Source organism: Miscanthus floridulus, chromosome 11 (genome assembly GCF_019320115.1).
Source record: "Miscanthus floridulus cultivar M001 chromosome 11, ASM1932011v1, whole genome shotgun sequence".
NCBI classification, from domain to species: Eukaryota; Viridiplantae; Streptophyta; class Magnoliopsida; order Poales; family Poaceae; genus Miscanthus; species Miscanthus floridulus.
The window spans coordinates 18,729,495-18,751,730 of record NC_089590.1 but is presented as its reverse complement, the minus strand read 5'-3'; the positions used below and the strand labels follow the sequence as shown (position 1 = coordinate 18,751,730).

Sequence of the window (22,236 nt, the reverse complement as noted above, 5' to 3'; positions counted from 1 at the left end):
CAAACTAAATCTCCAGGTTCAAATATTAGTTCCTTTCTACCTTTATCACCAGCAATCTTATATTTAGCATTCATACACTCTATGTTTTCTTTAGTTGTTTCATGCAGTTTTAACATCAATTCAGCACGCTTAGTAGCATCAAAATTTAGTTTTTCAGAAGATGGCAAAGGCATCAAATCAATAGGAGCACGAGGCAAGAAACCATAGACAATCTGAAATGGGCACATCTTTGTAGTAGAATGCAGCGAACAATTATAAGCAAATTCAATATGAGGCAAACAATCTTCCCACATCTTAATGTTCTTCTTTAAAACAACCCTTAACATAGTAGACAAAGTTCTATTGACAACTTCAGTTTGACCATCGGTTTGGGGATGACATGTAGTAGAAAACAAAAGCTTAGTCCCCAGTTTTCCCCATAAAGTCTTCCAAAAATGACTGAGAAATTTAGCATCACAATCAAAAACAATTATGTTGGGCACACCATGCAAACGAACAATTTCTTGAAAGAACAAATCAGTAATATGAGTAGCATCATCTGTTTTATGACAGGGTATGAAATGTGCCATCCTAGAAAATCTATCAACAACCACAAACACACTATCATGTCCCTTCCTAGTCCTTAGCAAACCCAACACAAAATCCATAGAAATATCTTCCCAAGGGGCACTAGGAACAGGTAGAGGCAAATACAAACCGTGTGGATTTAACCATGACTTAGCCTTTTGACATGTCGTGCAACGAGCAACAAACCTCTCCACATCTCTTCTCATCTTTGGCCAAAAGAAATGACCAGCAAGTATGTCCTCCGTTTTCTTAGCTCCAAAATGCCCCATCAAGCCACCTCCATGCGCTTCCTGCAGCAACAACAAACGAACGGAGCTAGCTGGAATGCATAGCTTGTTAGCTCTAAACACAAACCCATCACTAAAGATGAATTTATTCCAACCTTTCCCATCTTTACAATGCAGCAACACATCTTTAAAATCAGCATCATTAACATAATGGCCCTTAATTGTTTCTAATCCAAAGATTTTGTAATCAAGTTGATTCAGCAAGGTATATCTCCTAGACAAAGCATCAACAATAATATTCTCTTTCCCTTTCTTATGCTTAATAACATAAGGAAAAGATTCAATAAATTTAACTCACTTAGCATGTCTACGGTTCAATTTCCCTTGACTACGAATATGCTTCAAAGACTCATGATCAGAATGAATAACAAACTCTTTGGGCCACAAGTAATGCTGCCATGTTTCTAATGTGCGAACAAGAGCATACAATTCCTTATCATATATAGAATAATTTAGAACTGGCCCGCTCAATTTTTCACTAAAATACGCAACAGGTTTGCGTTCTTGTAACAAAACACCACCCAGTCCAATCCTGCTAGCATCACATTCAAGCTCAAAAGTCTTATTAAAATCAGGAAGTTAGAGGAGAGGTGCATGTGTCAACTTATCTTTTAGCATATTGAAGGAGTTCTCTTGTACTTTGCCCCAACTAAAAGGCACTCCCTTCTTTGTAAGCTCATTCAAAGGTGCAGCAATGGTACTGAAGTTCTTCACAAATCGGCGATAGAAACCAGCAAGTCCTAGGAAACTCCGCACTTGTGTGATAGTCTTTGGTACAGGCCATCCCTGTATAGCTTCTACCTTGGCTTGATCAACCTCAATTCCCTGTGGAGTCACAACATAGCCAAGAAAAGACACTCGATCAGGGCAAAAGGTGCACTTCTCAAGGTTACCAAATAAACGCGCATCTCATAAAGTATTAAAAACAGCACGTAAGTGATCAAGATGTTCATCCATAGATTTGTTGTAAATCAATATATCATCAAAGTAGACTACAACAAATTTTCCAATGAAAGCATGCAGAACCTCGTTCATTAACCTCATGAAGGTACTAGGTGCATTAGTTAACACAAAAGGCATGACTAACCACTCATATAAAACCAAATTTAGTTTTGAAAGCAGTTTTCCATTCATCTCCCAATTTCATACGAATTTGGTGGTACCCACTTCGCAAATCAACTTTGGAAAACACATTAGCACCACTCAGTTCATCAAGCATATCATCTAATCGTGGAATAGGGTGTCGATATCGAATGGTGATATTATTAATAGCTCTACAATCAACACACATACGCCATGTTCCATCTTTCTTAGGCACTAAAATGACAGGAACAGCACAAGGACTAAGGGACTCATGCACATAACCTTTATCGAGTAGTTCTTGCACTTGTCATTGAATTTCCTTCGTTTCTTCCGGATTAGTCCTGTATGGCGCACGGTTTGGCAAAGATGCACCAGGAATAAGATCAATTTGGTGCTCAATCCCTCATATTGGTGATAGCCCCGCTGGTATCTCACTTGGAAAAACATCCAAAAACTCCTACAAAATGTTAGCAACAGCAGGGGGCAAATAATGCTGCATATTGTGAACTAAAATCAAAGCACCCTTGCATACCAAAGCATAGGCAACAGAAGTGGAAGCAACCAATTCATTAATATTAGATTTAGTAGCAAGCAAGCAATGTCCTTTCAATCTTATCTCATCTTTGTTACTACTAACAGATTTGACATTTTTATCGATCTCAGATTTAGTTTTCTTAGCTTTAGCAACATCATCACGCACAATAGCTTCAGGAGACATAGGAAGCAAAACAATTTTCTTATCATGGTGTATGAGAGAATACATATTTGATCTACCATGAAGCATACAATCTGTATCAAATTGCCATGGTCTACCTAGCAGAATATGACAAGCTTCCATAGGCACAACATCACACTCAACAACATCATGATATGATCCAATAGCAAAATGAATTCGTACCAATCTCATTACCTTAACCTTACCACTATTGTTGAGCCATCAAATGTGATATGGATGTGGGTGTGGCTTGGTTGTAAGTGCAAGCTTCTCTACCATATCGCTGCTAGCTAAGTTGTTGCAGCTACCTCCATCAATTATCAAACGGCATGAACACTCTTTAATGACACACTTTGTTTGGAACAGTGTATGCCGCTGATTTTGCTCTGCCTTCTCCATTTGTGCGCTAAGCACACACTGCACAATGAGGCTCTCATAATGATCTGCATCCTCTACTCCAATCTACTCTTCTGGTTGTTCCTCACTTTCTACATGGTCAGCAGCAAGCAAAGCAAGTGTATCTTCATCAAAATCACTAGTAGAGGAATACTCACCATTATCTTTAACGACCATAACACGCTTGCTTGGACAGTCACGCATCACATGTCCATATCCCTTGCACCGGTGACACTAAACATCTCTTGTTCTACCTATAGATGCCATGGATGAAGCACTCGCAGCAGGCTTCTAGGTTGTCTTCGCCACTAAATTTGCAGAAGTAGCACGAGGTTTGTCGCTGGATGTTGGCATGGGAGCATGTATAGTTGGAGTAGTAGTCATGCGGGGCTGCCATGAATTAGTTTTCCCTACAAAAATATTATTCTTGGCACTGGCATGTTGCCCCTGCACTTCCCTTTCAGCTTTATAAGCAAGATGAAACAAACAGGTTATGTTAGTGTATTCTTTATAATCAAGGATGTCCCGGATTTCACAATTTAACCCACCCAAAAATCTTGCCATAGCAGGTTCCTCATCCTCATCTAAATTACAACGCAACATACCCATTTGCAATTCTTGATAATATTCTTCTACACTTTTAGCACCCTGTCTCAGTTGTTGCAATTTATTTAACAAATCACGTGCATAGTAAGAAGGAACAAATCTAGCCCTCATGATTCGTTTCAAAGCATTCCAAGTTCATGGTATGTTATTAGGATTTTTCTTGCCATATTCTATCCACCAAACAGTAGCAAAATCAGTAAACTCACTAGTAGCAGCCCTAACATGTGTATTCTTAGGAAATTCATGACATGCAAACTTTTGATCAACAGCAATTTCCCAAGTAATGTATGCATCAGGATCATATTTACCATCAAAAGGAGGTATCTTAAATTTTATCTTACTGAAAGCATCATTATTATTGGGTACCTCACGTCGGCGGTGACCACCCATACCTCTACGATTATGGCATAGGCGATGTCGGTCACGAGTGTCATGAGCATCATGTTCAGTATCAGCAGTATAATCATCATCATAATTATCTTTGAATCGCTCTTTGTCCTTGTTGTCTTCATTATGCTAGTCTTTGTCTTTCATGTGGAAGTCATCAAAATGCTTCAGAAGAGCAGCAAGGCTTCTGTCCATATGGGCAACAGATGCCTCCAATCCTGTAAGCTTGGTGGTGGAAGCAAGTTGAGTGGCCTCCAGTTGCCCAATCTTATCTTTGGTCACCTATAAATCTTGATCAAGTCCTTCTATATGCTGTTGTAGTTGCCTTGTAAAATGTTGAATGATGCCCTTGGTGCGAGGAGATTATGGCCTCTTATTAACATCCGCTGATCCTAACATGGTTTAAAAGACAAGGGCAACAAGAAAACAGGTGAAGAAATAAAAGCCCTACAGCTATTAGGATGTAGCTACTGCAAGGCGCTCACTCTCAACCTGTTACAAAAGCTCTTACCAATTCTTACCTTGCTCAACAAGAGGGAACGGCAACCAACAAGTCTGCAACCATGGAATAAAGTGTATCGGTGCCGCAACAATAACACTTGTCAAGCTGTAGTCGAAATATGTGGAGCTATAGGTGGGCTGAAGCAAGGAAGTACTAGCACCATGTTAGTCACAAAAGCAAGCTGAATAATCGTTCAACGGTGGTACTGTGTTGGTCCTAGCCTAGACCGTGCTAGAGACGTGAGCCTAGGCACAAAGGAGGTCACAACACACCACCGGAAACAATGGAGAAGCACAACGAACAGCCCCCTTTTTTCTCTTTTTTCCTATTTTTTTTCTTTTTTGTCCTTTCTTTTCTTTTTCTGGGGATCCTCAAAACTGATTATATAAACAAAAAGACTTCATAGGAGTCACACACCACACAAACTTTTTCTGAAGGACAGGGGTATTCCGATAAAAAAAAGATACTCTCTCTCTCTCTAGAGTAAAAACTGAGCCAAAACGTATATGCAGGATGTGGAGTGTTTGAGTATAAGTAGGACTACTGCTGCACAAAGATGTACTCAGATTCGGACTCACAATAGCAGTCAGCTATCAATTTAGACTAAAAACCGATTCCAACTCGAACTCAACACCACGTGGGATTCGGTCTCCAACTCAGATTCCTACTTGGTCTTGAACACAAGGATGTATTTGGATTCAGCCAATAGAAAGTTTATATGTTAGCACACGGCTATGACTAGAACATGACAAGAACTCAAAACTCTAAAGGACAAAAACTAAGACCAGCAACTCGACACAACTGATGTAGCCGATGACTCAACAAGCCCTAACTAAGCAGTGCTAGCAAAGGCTCAAAGGGTTTATAGGATCGCGGTAAAACTAATCTACTATATTTTTTTTGGCTTTTCTGGACTATAGGAAAAATTAGAACAACGAAGGATTGGAAGACTCTCACCGATAAACCTTGCTCTGATACCAACTGATATGAACCCGCTAGGGTTTGTTTCTGATCTTTTGATGAGAGGTGTGGGATAACTCGATTGATGGGTGGCGACGACGTTCATGGCCCGACTATAGCCTTCCAAGCTGCGCCATAGCAACTGATACACCACCTCCAATGGCTACTGTGATCTTATGGAGCGCGTCACCCGACCACTAGGGCACTCATCCTGCAAGCAATCGAAGAACTAGCAAGAACAAGTATAGCAAGTACTAAATTACTAGATGTAGATGAAAGTTTCAAACTCAATCTCAATTAAGGTGGGGTTCCAAAGACAAGAAGATGGGTGGCTGATCCAGCACGCGCGCTTACAAGCAAGTAGCGAGAGCCAAACCTGATCTAAACAAAACCCGACTATTCTTGGTGGCAGCGGTGGAGTATATGAAGGTGGAAGGACGACCAGGGGGGTGTTGGGGTTGTTCTCCAACCCTAAGACGCGTCCCTAATGGACCCAACTTGATACATGGCCCATTGGACCAAACTAAGGTGATGCAACACCTTTGGATAGACAAGCTCTTAGTAGTAATTCAGTCATTGCGGCCGCCTCAAAATAGATATGGACTTGATTCTAGATCCATATGAAAATAGACTTCACAAGGATTCCATGAAGTACTTGAACGCCCCAATCCGAGTCCATATGCGACCGTGGTGACCATCACAAGTTGGAGCTGTCCTAGAGTCCGAATTCAGTCTCCGTGAATCCTTGTCCCTTTCGGTCCTCTCCCTGGTTCCTAACCAAAACAAGAATGCACACGTCTCCATGGTCTAAATATGATGGACAGGAACTTAAGAGTGAACTTACTTGATGATTAAGGTGACGAGCACGGGCACGAGTAATAGGACCAGAAACTGGTACTCGTGTCAGCATGGATGTATCGTTGGTGTTGATGTCCTCATCACATTAGGGGTGCATCCAGGGGTCTTGCACGACCCTACAGTCTTCATAAACAGCCGCCACCCCTCCATTAGGGTTTGGTTTTTGCTTAGATTATTCTGTCAAGAACAGTTTCACCGTTCATCGGTTTGTGTGACCCCAACTTTGAGAGATTAATCATTCATCTACAATTTGGTTGTGTTCTTTCTTGTTCTTGCTTGTGTTCTTCATTGTGTAGGTAGGGATTAGCCTTCTTGGCAAGGTCAACCTGGTCTAAGACTCGGCTGATAACTAGAGGAGCTATGGTGCTAAGATTGTAGGGTTCGATCTTTCGATCTGAAGCCGGATCGGTGTGTCATTCTCCGCCACAACGATAGTTACCACCACCTAACGGAAGATCGGGATCCCCGTATCCATTAAGTGGTAATCAGAGCTAAGGTATACTATCAGGTTCACATTTATTCCCTAGTTTGAGTGTTTCGCATTCGTCCCATAGTCCAGTGCCATACTCGTTTTTCCTGTCCTAGAACCTTCCGCGCCATAGCCTTTGCATATTTCAGTTTCAGAGTCCATCGTGTTGAGTTTGGGTCCTAGTCAAGGTCTTGTTGCTGGTTAGGTCATGTTAGAGTCCAGTTTGTGTGTTTTCCCCCATCGTTTCCATCAAATCTTTATTGTTGTGACCAATTTTGCGCATATTGTTCCTGTTTTGTCTTCTAATTCGGAGCCAATTCTTAAAACTGGTCTAGTTTTCTCATACGAACTCCAATTTCGACGTTCCATATATCAAAATCGGTCAAAAAGTGGTCACAAGATCCTCTTTTCGTGGTCACAAGGTTTTTGTCGATTTTGAGCAAGTTTTTTGAAAATTCCACAGGCCACGTCTTTCACTTGTTTGAGCTCATATTTTCTGTGGTTACTTCTTTTGTGCTCCTAGGTAAAGTAAAAATATCAAAAAAATAAAATAAAAAAGTTGAAATTTCCTAAAAAAACAACGATAGCCAAAAAAATAGAAAAAAAGAGACGGGCAAAAGAGGAACAATATATAGAGGAGCACATAGAGAAGGCCAAAGTGAGCTGTGTTAGCGTGTGCTGTCTGGTTCCTTGTTTGTGTTGCTGTTTCCATCCACCATACTTGTTTTTCACACACCTGTCTCCTTGCTATCCACCATACTTGCTTGTTTGTTACACACCTGGTACTTGGAGCATTTTAGACCAGCAACAAGAACAAGTACTTTGGACTATAATTCAGCATTACTTTCTGTTACTGACTTGTGTGCTAGATATACATATTACTCTTTGTTTGCCTTCCAAGCTCCACAAATTCTTTAGATCAGTACAGAAAAAGGGTTTTGCAATCTCGGTACCACTGCCTCATAGGTATCACGAACCAGCCGCCGGTTGTACCATCCACTACTTGCGTTGGTAAGAAGTTTGTAAGGGCTTGGTAAGACACTTCCACTTGCTATGAAAAGTGACACCACTGCAACCACGTAGTCATTTAGTAGGGATAACTTTCACCGTTTGTTCCTTTTTTTGTGTTTACAATGGCAAGAGGTGATCAGACTGGAGATAACAATCCTAAGGGTTTTAGCGAGTGTGTCAGCCAAGAGCAACTACAAGCTATTGTAGAGGATGCCCAAAAAAGGATGAATGAGGCCGTCAGGAAGGCTGTTACTGATGCACTCATTGAACTCAACATTGGCAATAGCATGGAGAGATTAGACAAACAAATTTCCACGCTAACCGATAAGGTTACTGAGTTGGAAACATTGGTGGCGATCAACAACAATGACGTCTCTAGCAGCAACACCGATGGTCTCTTGCCAGAAGACATGGTGCATGATGACGTTGGGAACATAGATCGAGCAGCCTTCCAACAAGCAAGATTACGACAACGTCTTCGCCGCAACACGACAGGTATGGGTGGTGTCCACCACCATCAAGATAATAATCACCGTGTACCCAATGATCCTTATGCTAAGATTAAGTTCACAATACCATCTTTTTTGGGTCATTATGATGCTGAGGGATATCTTGATTGGGAGATGATGGTAGAACAAAAGTTTAGTGCCCACCTTGTTTCTGAGCATCATAGAGTTCGATAAGCAACTAGTGAATTTAAGGATTTTGCCATTATTTGGTGGAATGGGCTAGCTGCACATGATGCTTTACCTGGTACGTGGGAAGAACTTAAGGTAGCTATGCGTGATCACTTTGTTCCTCCTTCTTATCATAGAGATTTGCGTAAGAAATTGATGCGTTTAAAACAAGGAGATAAATCTATACAGGATTACTATGGTGAGCTCCAAAAGGGATTGATGCATTGTAGTGTTGTGGAGGGGAACGAAGATACCATTTGTCATTTTTATTTAGGTTTGAGGCATGAGATTCAAGACATTGTTGATTATAAAGAATTTAACACTGTCAACCAGTTGTTTCAGTTTGCTATGCTTGCAGAAAAGGAATTATAGGGGCATGAATAGTAGAGCAAGAGCAAGGTTAGCACCACCACATACATGCCACGCTCAGCACCATCTTCGGGGCTGACCAAGCCAACCACTTTTTGGGCGCCTCCACCAGCGAGCAAGCGACCAATAGCCTCTGGAGTTTCTACTACACCTAAGGCACCTCCCACACGACCTTCAGATTCAGGTAAAAATTCTTTGCAGGTGCCTACCAAGAGTGTCTCATCTGTTGCATCGACGGGACGCACTTTGGGCATTCAGTGCCACCGCTGCCATGGCATTGGCCATGTGCAAAAGGACTGCCCAAGTCAGCGGGCATATATTGCTATAGGGGATGGTTACATCAGCACCTCTAACATTGAGGATGACAAAGACCAAGATGCAGATGAGGAGGATGGTGAAGTCCTTGGTGACGAGGCCATGGCGTCCTATAGGAGCATCATTGTACAACGGGTGCTCAGCTCACAAGTCCAGCAACCTGAGAAGCTACAACGCCATAACTTGTTCTAGATTTTCTTTGTCATGAGCAATCGTCGAGCACGTGTCATTATTAATGGAGGTAGCTGCAACAATTTGGTGAGTTCTGATTTGGTCAAGAAGCTTGGCTTGACCACACGCTCACACCCACATCCATACCATATTTAGTGGCTAAATGATTCTGGTAAAGCAAAGGTAACACAAACTTGCAGAGTTTCATTTTCCATTAGTTCTTATGCTGATTTTGTTGATTGTGATGTGAAGCTTGTTCACTTATTGGGTCATCCTTGGGAACATGATAATGATGCTACACACCATGGTAGAAGTAATAAATACACTTTTGTTCATAAAGGAAAGAAAATTACTTTGGTACCTTCGACCCCTGCTCAAATTGTACAAGCTGATAGAGAACGCACTGCTAGTTTGAATGAAGTTCAATCTGAAAATCAGCAAGTTGCTAATTCTATTTTCCCACCTAAAAAGGATAAGTCTACATCTATTTCTAAGGCTGAGGGAATCAAATTGAAGGTTGGTGTTATGCTTGCAACAAAATGTGACTTTGCTAAAATTTCTGATGATGATATTTGCTATGCTTTGGTATGCAAACAAGCTATGTTTTTGCTTGATGATATTGTTAGCTCGGTGCCTCCTACTGTCATTAACCTTTTGCAGGAGTATGAGTACATTTTTCCAGCTGAGATACCCTCGGGGCTGTCACCTATGAGAGGAATAGAGCATCAAATTGATTTGATTCTGGGAGCAACCTTACCCAACCGTGCTGCGTATCGAACCAATCCTAAGGAGACTAAGGAAATTCAGCGGCAAGTCCAAGACCTTTTGGACCGTAGGTATGTACGTGAAAGCCTTAGTCCTTGTGTTGTTCCTGTACTTTTGGTTCCTAAGAAAGATGGAACTTGGCGTATGTGTGTTGATTGTAGAGCCATCAATAATATTACTATTCGGTATCGTCATCCTATTCCTAGGCTAGATGACATGCTTGATGAGTTGTGTGGTTCTATAATTTTCACTAAGATTGACTTGCGAAGTGGCTACCACCAGATTAGAATGAAACTTGGAGATGAATGGAAAACTGTGTTTAAAACCAAATTCGGGTTGTATGAGTGGTTAGTTATGCCTTTTGGTTTGATAAATGCATCTAGCACTTTCATACGCTTAATGAATGAGGTTTTAAGAGCTTTTATTGGTCATTTTGTGGTAGTTTACTTTGATGATATATTGATTTACAGCAAGTCTTTTGATGAACATATGGATCACTTACATGTTGTTTTTAATGCTTTACGTGATGCACATTTATTTGGTAACCTTGAGAAGTGCATCTTTTGCACGGATCAAGTTTCTTTTCTTGGCTATGTTGTAGCTCCATAGGGAATTGAGGTGAATGAGATGAAAATTGAAGCCATAAAGAGCTGGCTGGTTCCCCAAACCGTCACATGGGTGAGGAGTTTTCTTGGTCTTGTAGGATTCTACCGCCGCTTCATCAAAGATTTCAGCACCATTGCTGCCCCGTTGCATGAGTTGACGAAGAAAGGAGTGGTGTTCCATTGGGGAAAGGCACATGAGGAGTCCTTTGACACCTTGAAGGACAAGCTTACACACGCACCTTTGCTGCAACTTCCAAACTTTGGTAAGACTTTTGAGCTAGAATGTGATGCTAGTGGAGTTGGCATTGGGGGTGTTTTGATGCAAGATGGTAAACCCATTGCTTACTTTAGTGAAAAATTGCATGGCCCTGTTCTTAATTATTCCACATATGAAAAGGAATTGTATGCACTTGTTCATTCTTTAGAGATGTGGTGTCATTATTTGTGGCCTAAAGAATTTGTTATTCATTCTAATCATGAATCTCTTAAGTATCTTCGCTCTCAAAATAATCTGAATCATAGGCATGCTAAATGGCTTGAATTTATTGAATCTTTTCCTTATATTATCAAACACAAGAAAGGGAAGGATAATGTGATTGCTGATGCTTTGTCTAGAAGATATACATTGATGTCCCAACTTGATTGTCGGATTTTTGGTCTTCAATCAATTAAAGAACAATATGCGCTTGATCCTAATTTTAAAGATGTGTTGCTTAACTATAGAGAGGGACGTACATGGATAAGTTTGTGATCAATGATGTGTTTTTGTTTAGAGCTAACCGCCTATGCATTCCAGTTGGTTCTGTTCATCTTTTGTTGTTGCAGGAGGCACATGGAGGCGGATTGATGGGACATTTTGGTGCCAATAAGATGGAGGAGGTGCTATCCACACACTTCTTTTGGCCAAGGATGAGGCAAGATGTAGAGCGGTACGTGGCTCAGTGTGCTACATGTCAAAAAGCTAAGTCGTGGTTGAACCCACATGGTTTGTATATGCCTCTTCCTGTTCTTTCTACTCCTTGGGCTGATATATCTATGGATTTTGTGTTGGGTTTGCCAAGGACTAAGAGGGGGAGGGATAGCATTTTTGTGGTGGTTGATCATTTTTCTAAGATGGCACATTTTATTCCTTGTCATAAGAGCAACAATGCTATTCATATTGCTGACCTTTTCTTTTAAGAAATCGTTCGCTTGCATAGAATGCCTTCTACTATTGTTTTAGATCATGACGCAAAATTCTTGAGTCATTTTTGGCGCACATTGTAGAATAAATTGGGGACCAAGCTACTGTTTTCTACAATATGTCATCCCCAAACTGATGGGCAAACTAAGGTTGTGAATCAAACATTGTCCACCATGTCGAGAGCAATTTTGAAGCGCAATTTGAAGATGTGGGAAGAGTGTTTGCCGCATGTGGAGTTTGCATATAATAGGGCGGAACATTCCACCACCAAGGTAAGTCCTTTTTCAGGTAGTGTATGGTTTTAACCCCCATGCTCCTATTGATCTTTTGCCTTTACCTACCACTGAGAGAATACATAGTGATGCTAGAGAGCATGCTGATTTTATTCGTAAGTTGCACGAAACAACTAAAGCAAATATTGAAAGCATGAATGAAAAGTATAGAATTATTGGTAGTAAAGGTAGAAAAGAGGTTAAACTTGAACTGGGTGATTTGGTTTGGTTACATTTGAGAAAAGATAGATTTCCTGAGCTGTGTAAGTCTAAATTAATGCCAAGAGCAGCTAGTCCTTATAAGATAATTGAGAAAATCAATGATAATGCCTACAAACTTGAGTTGCCACCCGAGTTTGGGGTTAGTCCCACCTTTAACATTGTAGATTTGAAACCTTATTTGGGAGAAGAAGATGAGCTTGAGTCAAGGATGACTCCATTTCAAGAGGGGGAGGATGATGAGGACATCACTCCTTCAGATGTACCCGCTGATCCTCCAACCGTCATGCAAGGTCCAATGATCCAGGCTCGAATGCGCCAACTCAATTTAGAGGTGAGCTCGTTCTTAAGCGATCCTTTTTATACTTTTGAGAATAGACTACTACCTAATGATGTTATCTTGCTTAGGAACATTGGAGAGGGTCATGAAGGACTTAGAGGACATGGTGGATGCGAATATGACTAACAAGGACGTCCAACAGGAACCGGAGGGCTGGTCCAACACGATTTTGTGTCTGCCTTGGCCTCCAGGACCAGTCTGCCTTAAACTGGTCACCCAGGATGCATCCGAACTCCATTTTTGATGATCCACATATGGATGGAAATATAATTTGATAAGGAAGCCAATACAAGTGGTCTCGCATCAAAAGCTCTTTGGAATCAACAGGAATCATCGAAACAAGTCAGCATCCAGAATCTACCAGGGTGCTGCGACATCGTCTTTTGGTCCGTTGGACCATGTATCATGTTTGGGCCCATTAGGGGCGCATTCAGGGGTCTTGCATGACCCTAGAGTCTTTATAAACAGCTGCCGCCCCTCCATTAGGGTTTGGGTTTTGCTTAGATTATTCTATCAAGAATAGTTTCGCCGTTCATCGGTTTGTGAGACCCCAACTTTGAGAGATTAATCATTCATCTACAATTTGGTTGTGTTCTTTCTTGTTCTTGCTTGTGTTCTTCATTACATATGCAGGGATTAGCCTTCTTGGTGAGGTCAACCTGGTCTGAGACTCGGTTGATAATCAGAGGAGCTGTGGTGCTAAGATTGTAGGTTTTGATCTTTTGATCTAAAGCCAGATCGGTGTGTCATTCTCCGCCACAATAATAGTTACCACCACTTGACGGAAGATTGGGATCCCCGTATCCATTAACAACATAGCTTTCAAAAGATTACATTAATATATGTTCCAAATACATTGCTAGCATAAGTGACATCCTTAGACAAAAGCATATAGATGAGAAGTAAATATAGAATCACCGAGCCCACCGGCGGTTAGCCACCATCTTCACAGGCCGAGAACTTCACCTGCAACATGGTAGGATAAACCCTGAGTACTCGAATGAACTTAGCTAAACTTATCCATCATAAACTAGAAATAAAGTGACACCAAGGATTATGCAAGGCTTTATCAGTGGATCTTGCTGGACCTCTTTGCATAAAAGCTTGAGTAATCATTAGCTTTATTAACCTGTACTAGTAGTGACTTTTAGCCATTTCCTACCATCTATATTAGTACCTATACTAATCAATCACTTGATTAAGTTGCAAACAATAATAACCATATTAGGTATTTCATGGCTCATTATCATTATCATCATCATCATCATCATTTAACCATATCTTTAAATTTAGTGAATCTACATTGCCACTGCTCAGTCAAGTTCTCACTATCCGGGAGAGATGACGATTCAAATTGATTCCTATCCAACTGGAGGGGTATTCCTAACACAAACCCTGCTTCCCATGTCAGGGTTGCAAACAAGTCACATTTGGTACAATTCAGGAGTCGTGGGTACGATCAGTGTCGCAAAATTAGAGAACCACTCTGCCATGAGTGCTCGATGACCTAACCCACCCTTGGGCTTACGCCAATGGCTCTCCACACATCCTTACTGTCATCCAGATTGTGACCAACTACTCATGATCCCGACCTGAGTTAAGCTACTAGGCTTTGCGGTTGGAACGACTTATCCGGCTAGCTAAGTGTTAGGCTGCGTTCAACATGACATGAGGATGTACAGCGAACCGGTCCTTAAACGACACAGACTAGGATAGATTTGCACCCAAGACCTCCATGCCTTGTTGCTGCACTACTATCATCATGTCCGGTCTCTTTTTATTATTAACACATGGTTCTTTTCCACGATAGCAAATATAGCCAACCATGACTAGAGCTCATCCTACATCTCACAGGTGACAGGAAATCACCTGACTTCTACTAGTTTAAGCATAGCTAAGCATCATTCGATCCTACACTTAATTAGGATTCATAGGATTTTATCTGGACAAGGTAAGGATATAATGCAACAATTGGTTCCAACCAATTCGTATACATAATGCATCATCAACAATAAAAGATACTCAAGATATTTGTAAAAACATGGGAGACTTAGAATGCTCCAGGGCTTGCTTGGAATCCAACACTAGGTTAGTGTTTGTTAGATGACACTCGCTAAGTCCTTCCATCTTCGGGATAGGTTCGCCATGCACCTTCCTCGGGTTTGGCTCCAACATCCCATCTAGCACGTGGTTTGTTGGTGTTTTGGACCGGCAGGCCCTCAACCAACTAGTGAAAATATACTGCGTGCCCCTAATCCCGGATGGTGATGCAAGGAGACACAAGGTTTATACTGGTTTAGGCAATAGGTGCCCTACATCTAGTCTAAGAGATCGATCTTGTATTCCTTGCACCAAAGTGCTCGTAGTAGGGGGTTACAAGCGGGTGAGAGAGGGAGCTAGTCCTAGGTCTCTGTGTGGAGCGATGTGAATTGCTTGAGACATTGATCTCAGGTAGCGGGGAAGCATGTGTGTTACAGAGTGTCGAGCATGTGTTCATCTTAGCGTTTTAGTCTACCTTTCATTTGTGCGTGTCTAGAAATAGCCTCAGTCCCTCCCTTTTATAGTTGAAGGGGGGATAGGGGTAATACATGCATTTGCTATGCGGTGTCCTATGAGCGGAGGTGGCATTTCCAAGCCCTGTAGCTTGTCACTATAGCGACATGGTCGATGGAGTAGCCCTTGTCCTTGATGCACTGTGGCGACGCGCCAGTCACACCCGATCCTATGCGACATGGGAGCTCTAGTGATAGCTTGACACAGGGCATGGCGGGCGACATGTCGGTCGCTGTGTGTTGACCGCATAAAGAGCTGAGGCTCAGTTGATGCCAAGGCCGAGCCATTGTGGGGGGCTCGGTGGGCGTGAATCCCGAGGCTGCCAAGACCATGAAGTGGATTGCCAAGGCTTGGAGGGAGCAGTTGGTCCTGTACACTGATTTTGAGGCTATAGTGGCCCAAACCTGACTCCCCATGCCGTGTTGTTCTTGGAGCAAGGGTTAGGTAGCACAGTGTAGTGCGAGCGTCATTCATGGGCACAGTACTGAGCACAGCGGCTGGTAACCCCTGCCCTGTCCTATCCCAAATGGCATGATGTTGATGTGACTTCCCATCTCATCGGCCGCTCTACTGTGTCAAGCCATCATCCGGCTAATGTTGCGGGAGTGGTTGGTCACATTAATTGGACATGATGTTCTATCAGGGAGATCGGTCGGGGCAGAGGCGACAGGGTTGTTGCCGCGCTGGCCTCGAGCGAGGTGGAGAATCGACACCTCGTCCGAGGCTTTACATGTGGGGCCTTGAGTGAGATGGAGAATCGGTTCCTTGTTTGAGGCCTTTCGTGCGAGGCCTTGAGTGAGGCGAAGAACCGGTAGACCGTTTGAGGCCTTTTGTGCGAGGCCTCAAGCGAAGCAGAGAATCGGTAGGCCATCCGAGGCCTCTCATGCGAGGCCTCGAGCAAGGCAGAGAGTCGGTAACCTCAGACAAGGCCAGGGGTTAGCCTATAGTTGTCTCTTGGCTTTGATTTTGACAGGGTCTAAGCAATTTTTTTGGTTTTCACTTAGGGGACCCCTTTTTATGGTACCTGACAGTAGCCCCCAAACCTCAGGGAGAGTGAGCGCTCTCCCTAAGGTTTTGAGGAGACTTGGCTCATGGTAGCTCCTGGCGGGATGGTGCTTTGTACTCAAGGCCTCGGTGGGTGCACGTGAGTGCACCCACCGGGTGTAGCCCCTGAGGCCCTGGAGGAGTGGATTCATTCCTCCAGGGGTGTTTCTCACATCGTGCGAGGGGTTTCATTGCGTTTGCCAAGCCCATGAGTGTGAGTTTGGGTCGTAGGAAGGGCCCTCGAACCTCTATGTGGAGCAAGAGGGCGATCAGGAGCTTCCCTATCTCTTTTGTATGATCCTCACGCATCCCTTTCGTTCAAAAGGAGGGGTGGAGGATGCTAGACTACCCTCGATGGGTGCAAGTAGTGACACCTTCGATGAGCTATTATCGGGTAAGTTCGAGTGGAGGCCCATGCCCCATTTGATAGGGGTCGGCTAGCGGTCCCGAGACGCACTCCAAAATTACCAAAGGGCTTGTCTAGTGGGTCCTAGGGCCATTCGATTAGCCCTAGGGGCTCGATGCCTCCCTATGGTGGGATCCCATTCGATGACCTCCCTGTCAATCTCGGACATGACTTAGGGCATCCCAAGTATTTGCTTGCTTGGGCCTTGGCCACGTACGGGCTTGCCCATAGTCATCCCTGACTCTGTTTGTCCTAGGGCAGCTGTTGAAACCTTTGGGGGTCTAGCCTTCAAACCCCTAGACCGTAACGGGCTTGGTGCCCTTTATCGCATTTTTCCGAGCCTTCGAGTGCGAGCTTGGGTTGCTTGTCTTCGTCCTGGATGCAGTGAGAGCCCTCGAGCCTCTGCACAGAGCGATAGGGCGGTCAGGAGTTCCCCTGGCTTGTTGTGCGACCCTCGTGCATCCTTTTCGTTTGGAAGGAGGGGTTGCTTGCTGAGCCCTCGAGTGCGAGCCTAGGTCGCTAGGTCTCGGCAAGGTTGTAGGAAAAGCCCCTGAGCCTCTGCACGGAGCGAGAGGGTGATCAGGAGTTCCCTTGGCTTTTTGTGTGACCCTTGCGCATCCTTTTTGTTCGGAAGGAGGGGTTGTTTGCTAAGCCCTCAAGTGTGAGCCTAGGTCACTGGGTCTCGGCAGGGTTGCAGGAAGAGCCCCCGAGCCTCTGCACGGAGTGAGAGGGCAATCAGGAGTTCCCCTGGCTTTTTGTGCGACCCTCGCACATCCTTTTTGTTTGGAAGGAGGGGTTGTTTGCCAAGCCCTCGAGTGCGAGCCTAGGTCGTTGGGTCTTGGCAAGGTTGTAGGAAGTGCCCCTGAGCCTCTACATAGAGCGAGAGGGCAATCAGGAGTTCCCCTGGCTTTTTGTGCGACCCTCACGCATCCTTTTTGTTCGGAAGGAGGGGTGGAATATGCCAGGCTACCCTCGGTGGGTGCGAGCGGTGACACTTCCGGTGAGCTGTTATCGGGTAGGTCCGAGTGGAGGCCCATGCCCCATTCGATAAGGGTTAGCTAGTGGTCCAGAGATGCACTCCAAAAGTACCAGAGGGCTTCTTTAGTGGGTCCTAGGGCCGTTCGATGGGCCCTGGGGCTCGGTGCCTCCCTATGGTGGGATCCCATTCGGAGACCTCCCTATCGGTCTTGGACATGACTTAGGGCATCCTAAGCATTCGCTTGCTCAGGCCTCAGCCATGTATGGGCTCGCCCATAGTTGTCCCTGACTCTATTGTCCTAGGACGGCTGTTGAGACCCTCGAGGGCCTAGCCTTTGAAACCCTTGATCGTAACAGACTCGGTGCCTAGTTCCTTTGTCTAAAAGGAATCAGGTGGGGGATATTCCCCTTCCATCGGCTGACAATGGTAGGTGCGCCTTTTGAGGCAGTTTTCTCGGGGAGGCGGAACAGCGCCTGCCGCTGCTATGATCAGATGCAACGCTGCGTCAGCGGATGGGACATAACTGTTCATGCGATTAATAAGGAAAAGGTGGGTACGTGAGCGGTAAACTTGGATCTAGATCAACTGTATCAGATTTGAGGGAAACTTCCCCAATTTTGTTGCCCATCCACTTCACCCCCTTCCTACATAAATACGCAACGAGCCTCACCCCTCCCCTCCTTACCTTGCCTGCATTTGCCTTTGCCACCCTTGAGCTGTTGCTAGGAACAGAGAGCGCCGGGGAGAAGAAGGGAGAAGGGCGAGGGAGAGAGAGAGCGGGAGAGGTAGAGTGAGGCTTACCGCCGTAGCTGCATTCTCCACCATGCAATGGCTGGCAGCCCTGTTATCCTCCTAGCAGATCCTTGGGGTCCATCCGACGTGTCCGTGGAGATGCTACAGTCACTCATCGATGATGGCCTTCTTCGCCCGGTTACCGATCCCAACAGGCCAGAGCAGATTGCTCTATCGGGTGAGCCGGAGCTGAGGCCACGCGATGGGTACATCATGAGCTTCATGTCTTTCCACGAGGGTGGTCTCGGCCTCCCGGTAGACCGAGTCATGTGGGCGCTCCCACATTACTCTGACATGGAGCTTGACAACTTCAACCCCAACTCCATTGCGTAGGCGGCCATCTTTGTCGCCGTCTACGAAGGGTACTTAGGCATTGCCCCCCATTGGGAGCTATGGCTCCACCTCTTCCGGGTGGGGCATACCACCAAGCCAATGGGCACGACGGGTACAAGGAAGGCGATGAGGACCAGTGGCTGCACTCTCCAAGTGCGCCAAGACCGGCAGCACCTTTACATCCTGGCCTAGCTCGCGTCATTCAATCGCCGCTGGTACACCAGCTAGTTCTACTTCTGCAACGACGACAACGGACTTCCCCCCTACATCGGGTGGATTGTGGAGAGCCAGCCGGAGAAGTGGAGGTACGACATTCCACTGGCCGACCAGCCCAAGCTATAGCCACTCCTAGAGGGGCTGGAGAGGTTGCATAGCCACAGTCTTACAATGGAGGGTGCTACCGCTGATGGCTCGGCGGCGGCGTCTGTTCGACATGAGACTAGATGAGCTGATCGAGGGCATCTAGATGTCTACCATCGCCCTCTCCGACGAGGAGATTCTATGTTGGGTGAGAGAGACGGTGGAGGGGTGGCTGAGGATCGGTGGTCTGACCCCGTTCGCGATGCGCCCATCGTGGGGGTACCTCTCTCTAGTAAGGCATGCTCTACTACGGCCCCTGAGGCCTCCTCGTTCCTCACTGTTTCCTATTCCCTTATTCATGTCTGCCATTCCTGTAGGGGATGAGGGACATGCGAGCCTCCTCGCCGCCCATTCCCAAGGACGCAGAGTGGCGGGCGGTGAACCGGGCGCACGCCGAGGCGCAGAAGAAGTGGAAGGATGCCAAGGAGGCAAAACGCAAGAGGAAGATCCTTGAGCGTGAGGAGCTAGAGAAGCGCTGCCGGTAGTAGAGGCAGGATGGTCTCCTAGTGGAGGCATCTTCGTCACCGTCACTATCGATGGACTCTTCGGGCGAAGGTGATGAGAGCGAGGTGGGGTGAGGTCCCCTAGACCATCTCCTTGACGTCGGGGTGACAATGCTCGAGGCATTGGTGAGTATCCCGACACTTCTAGAAGGAGGAGAGGACACCTCGGTGCTGGCGATCGCCCGTGCCGAGGCCGAGGCTGATATGCCTGAGGCACGAGCATTAGGGAAGTGCGCCATCAGCCTAGTGGGCTCGACGGCAGAGGTGGAGCAAGTGGCAGCGGGGGCGACGCAACTGCCCCCGTAGAGGATCGAGGGTGCATTAGAGTCCAGTGAGGGCTGGCTAGAACTGGCAGATACAGAGGCCGTGCCACCACCGCTGCCACTGCCGTTGTAGAGGAGGGATGTAGTGCCAAAGCGGTTGGGCCCTCGTTTGAGGTGAGTGTTTTTTCGGCGGAGTTGGTAGCATCTCCCATTTGTTCCTTGGCCGTATGCTGACCTTGTTGGAATTTTGCTTTCAGCTGGAAGCATTAGGCGAAAGTGCCCATCTTGGCGCCGTGTAAGGCACTCAAGGTGAGCACCAGCTCCACCGCCTAGTGGGTGGTGGAGGCGCAGGCCGCCATACAACATGGCGCTGCCATGGCGAGGACCGACCCAAAGGAACCGGTTGCCTAGGGAGAGGCTGTAGAGGCGACCATGAGGCAAGCAGGGAAGGAGGAGCCTATGCCCCGTGGGGACGAGACCCATGAGTCAGATTGGGCCAAGATGTCCTTAGTTGTCGAGGCCACCGAGGGCGAGGCTGAGGCCCCCCGGACTTCCAAGGCCAAGGCGATGGAGGCCAGGGTGCCTAGGACAACTGAGGCTAAAGTGGCGGGGACCGAAGCCCTTGAGACCACCAAGGCTGGGGTGGTCGGGCCAGCGTGAGCGCGGCAAAGCCGATGGCCCAGGAAGTGGAGACAGAGGCGGGGCAAGCTTTAATACCACCATCGATTCAAGGCCCGCCACCGTTGCAGGAGAGCGCCCAGGAAGTGGAGGTCCATTCGATCTCCTCCGATGATACTTCTCGGGCGAAGAAGGTGGCCGATGCTGAGGCGGCCAGCACCGAGGAGCAGCCGACTCTAAACTCTGGCAAGGGAAGCTCGGTCCTCGTGTGGGTACAACCTGAGCCCCATGGGTGGGATGACCCACATGTCTTGTGGTGGAGCTAGGACGACCCTGAGGGGGAGCCTCTATTCGCCCTCGAGGATGTGGCCGAGGGGGCATTGGGACACCTTCGAGCAATACCACTGTCTGGCGGAGCGGTCGCTGCGGACAGCGCTGTTTGTCATGGCTGACGATCTGCCCGAGGTCGCCTAGGTACGCGCCTTCTTTTCTCATGCGGTGTCGCCTTTTTCCTGAGTTTTCCCACAGCGCTTGACATTCATTCTACCTATCAGGAGCTCGAGGCCTAGTCCCTCGGGAAGTCATTGTTCCTCCAGTGGGAGAGGGACATCTGGGACCAGCTTCGGCAGTAGAAGGACCTGCTTGCCAATGCTAATGAGCTTCTATTGACACAGAGCACTAAGGTGGAGGACCTCCGCCTTCGCTGTGCTGATATGATGGCTGAGGCGGCCACGGCTCAGGAGCAGGCTGCCTCTTTGGCGGCACGGATCAAGGAGTTGGAGGAGGAGCTAACCTGGGTGGCCGGTGATTGAGACACCTTTAGGTCTCGGGCTAAAGAAGAGACGGCCTCTGCCAAGGCCCTCACTGGGCAGCTAGGGGTGGAGCAGGGTGATTACCTACTAACGAAAGGCGCCCTGGCAGAGACCCTCAAGGTGGCCAAGGCATCCAAGACTGAGGCTCTGGTCTGGAAGGGAAAGGCTGAGGGTGAGTCCTATTCCCCTCATTTTACTTGTTTTTCTTGTGTTCGACTAGCAAAAGGACCTGCTTGCCAATGCCAACAAGCTTCTATTAGCGCAGAGTGCTGAGGTGGAGGACCTCCGCCTTCGCTGTGCCAATATGACAGCCGAGGTGGTCATGGCTCAGGAGCAAGCTGCCCCTTTGGCGGCGCAGATCAAGGAGTTGGAGGAGGAGCTGACCTAGGCGGCCGGTGATCGGGACACCTTCAGGTCTTAGGCTGAAGAAGCGACAACCTCTGCCAAGGCCCTCACTAGGCAGCTAGGGGCGGAGCAAGGTGCGCACCTGCTGATGAAAGGTGCCCTGGTAGAGGCCCTCAAGGTGGCCAAGGTGTCCTAGATCGAGGCTCTGGTCGGGAAGGGAAAGGCTGAGGGTGAGTCCTGTTCCCCTCATTTTACTTGTTTTTCTTGTGTTCGACCCCTAACTCCTTGGAGTGATGCAGAGCTAGAGAAGGAGGCTTCCAGGGCGGCTGAGGCTTCTCAGGTCGAGGTCCAGGGCTAGAAGGAGAAAGCCAAGGCCTCCCTAGTCGAGGTCTAGCGCTGGAAAGAGAAAGCTAAGGGTGAGTCCCATAGGGCTTCACCCCTGTTTGGATTATTTTCTTTTGCGCTTAACCC

At 46.3% G+C, this 22,236-nt stretch overlaps 1 protein-coding gene across 1 annotated transcript; it reads left to right on the top strand.

The window, feature by feature from the left end:
• The first annotated feature begins 20,664 nt into the window (after positions 1-20,664).
• LOC136491693 (uncharacterized) lies at positions 20,665-21,808 on the top strand. Its single transcript, XM_066487954.1, has 3 exons — positions 20,665-20,880; positions 21,283-21,405; positions 21,641-21,808. Exons 1-3 carry the CDS (start codon positions 20,665-20,667, stop codon positions 21,806-21,808), a joined length of 507 nt encoding a protein of 168 aa, XP_066344051.1.
• Positions 21,809-22,236: the final 428 nt, after the last annotated feature.

Coding starts and splice junctions, on each gene's coding strand:
- LOC136491693 (XM_066487954.1), top strand. CDS start 20,665: ATGGCCCAGGAAGTGGAGACAGAGGCGGGGCAAGCTTTAATACCACCA. Junction 20,881..21,282: donor GAAGCTCGGTCCTCGTGTGG/GTACAACCTGAG, acceptor CTATTGACACAG/AGCACTAAGGTGGAGGACCT. Junction 21,406..21,640: donor TGGAGGAGGAGCTAACCTGG/GTGGCCGGTGAT, acceptor GTGTTCGACTAG/CAAAAGGACCTGCTTGCCAA.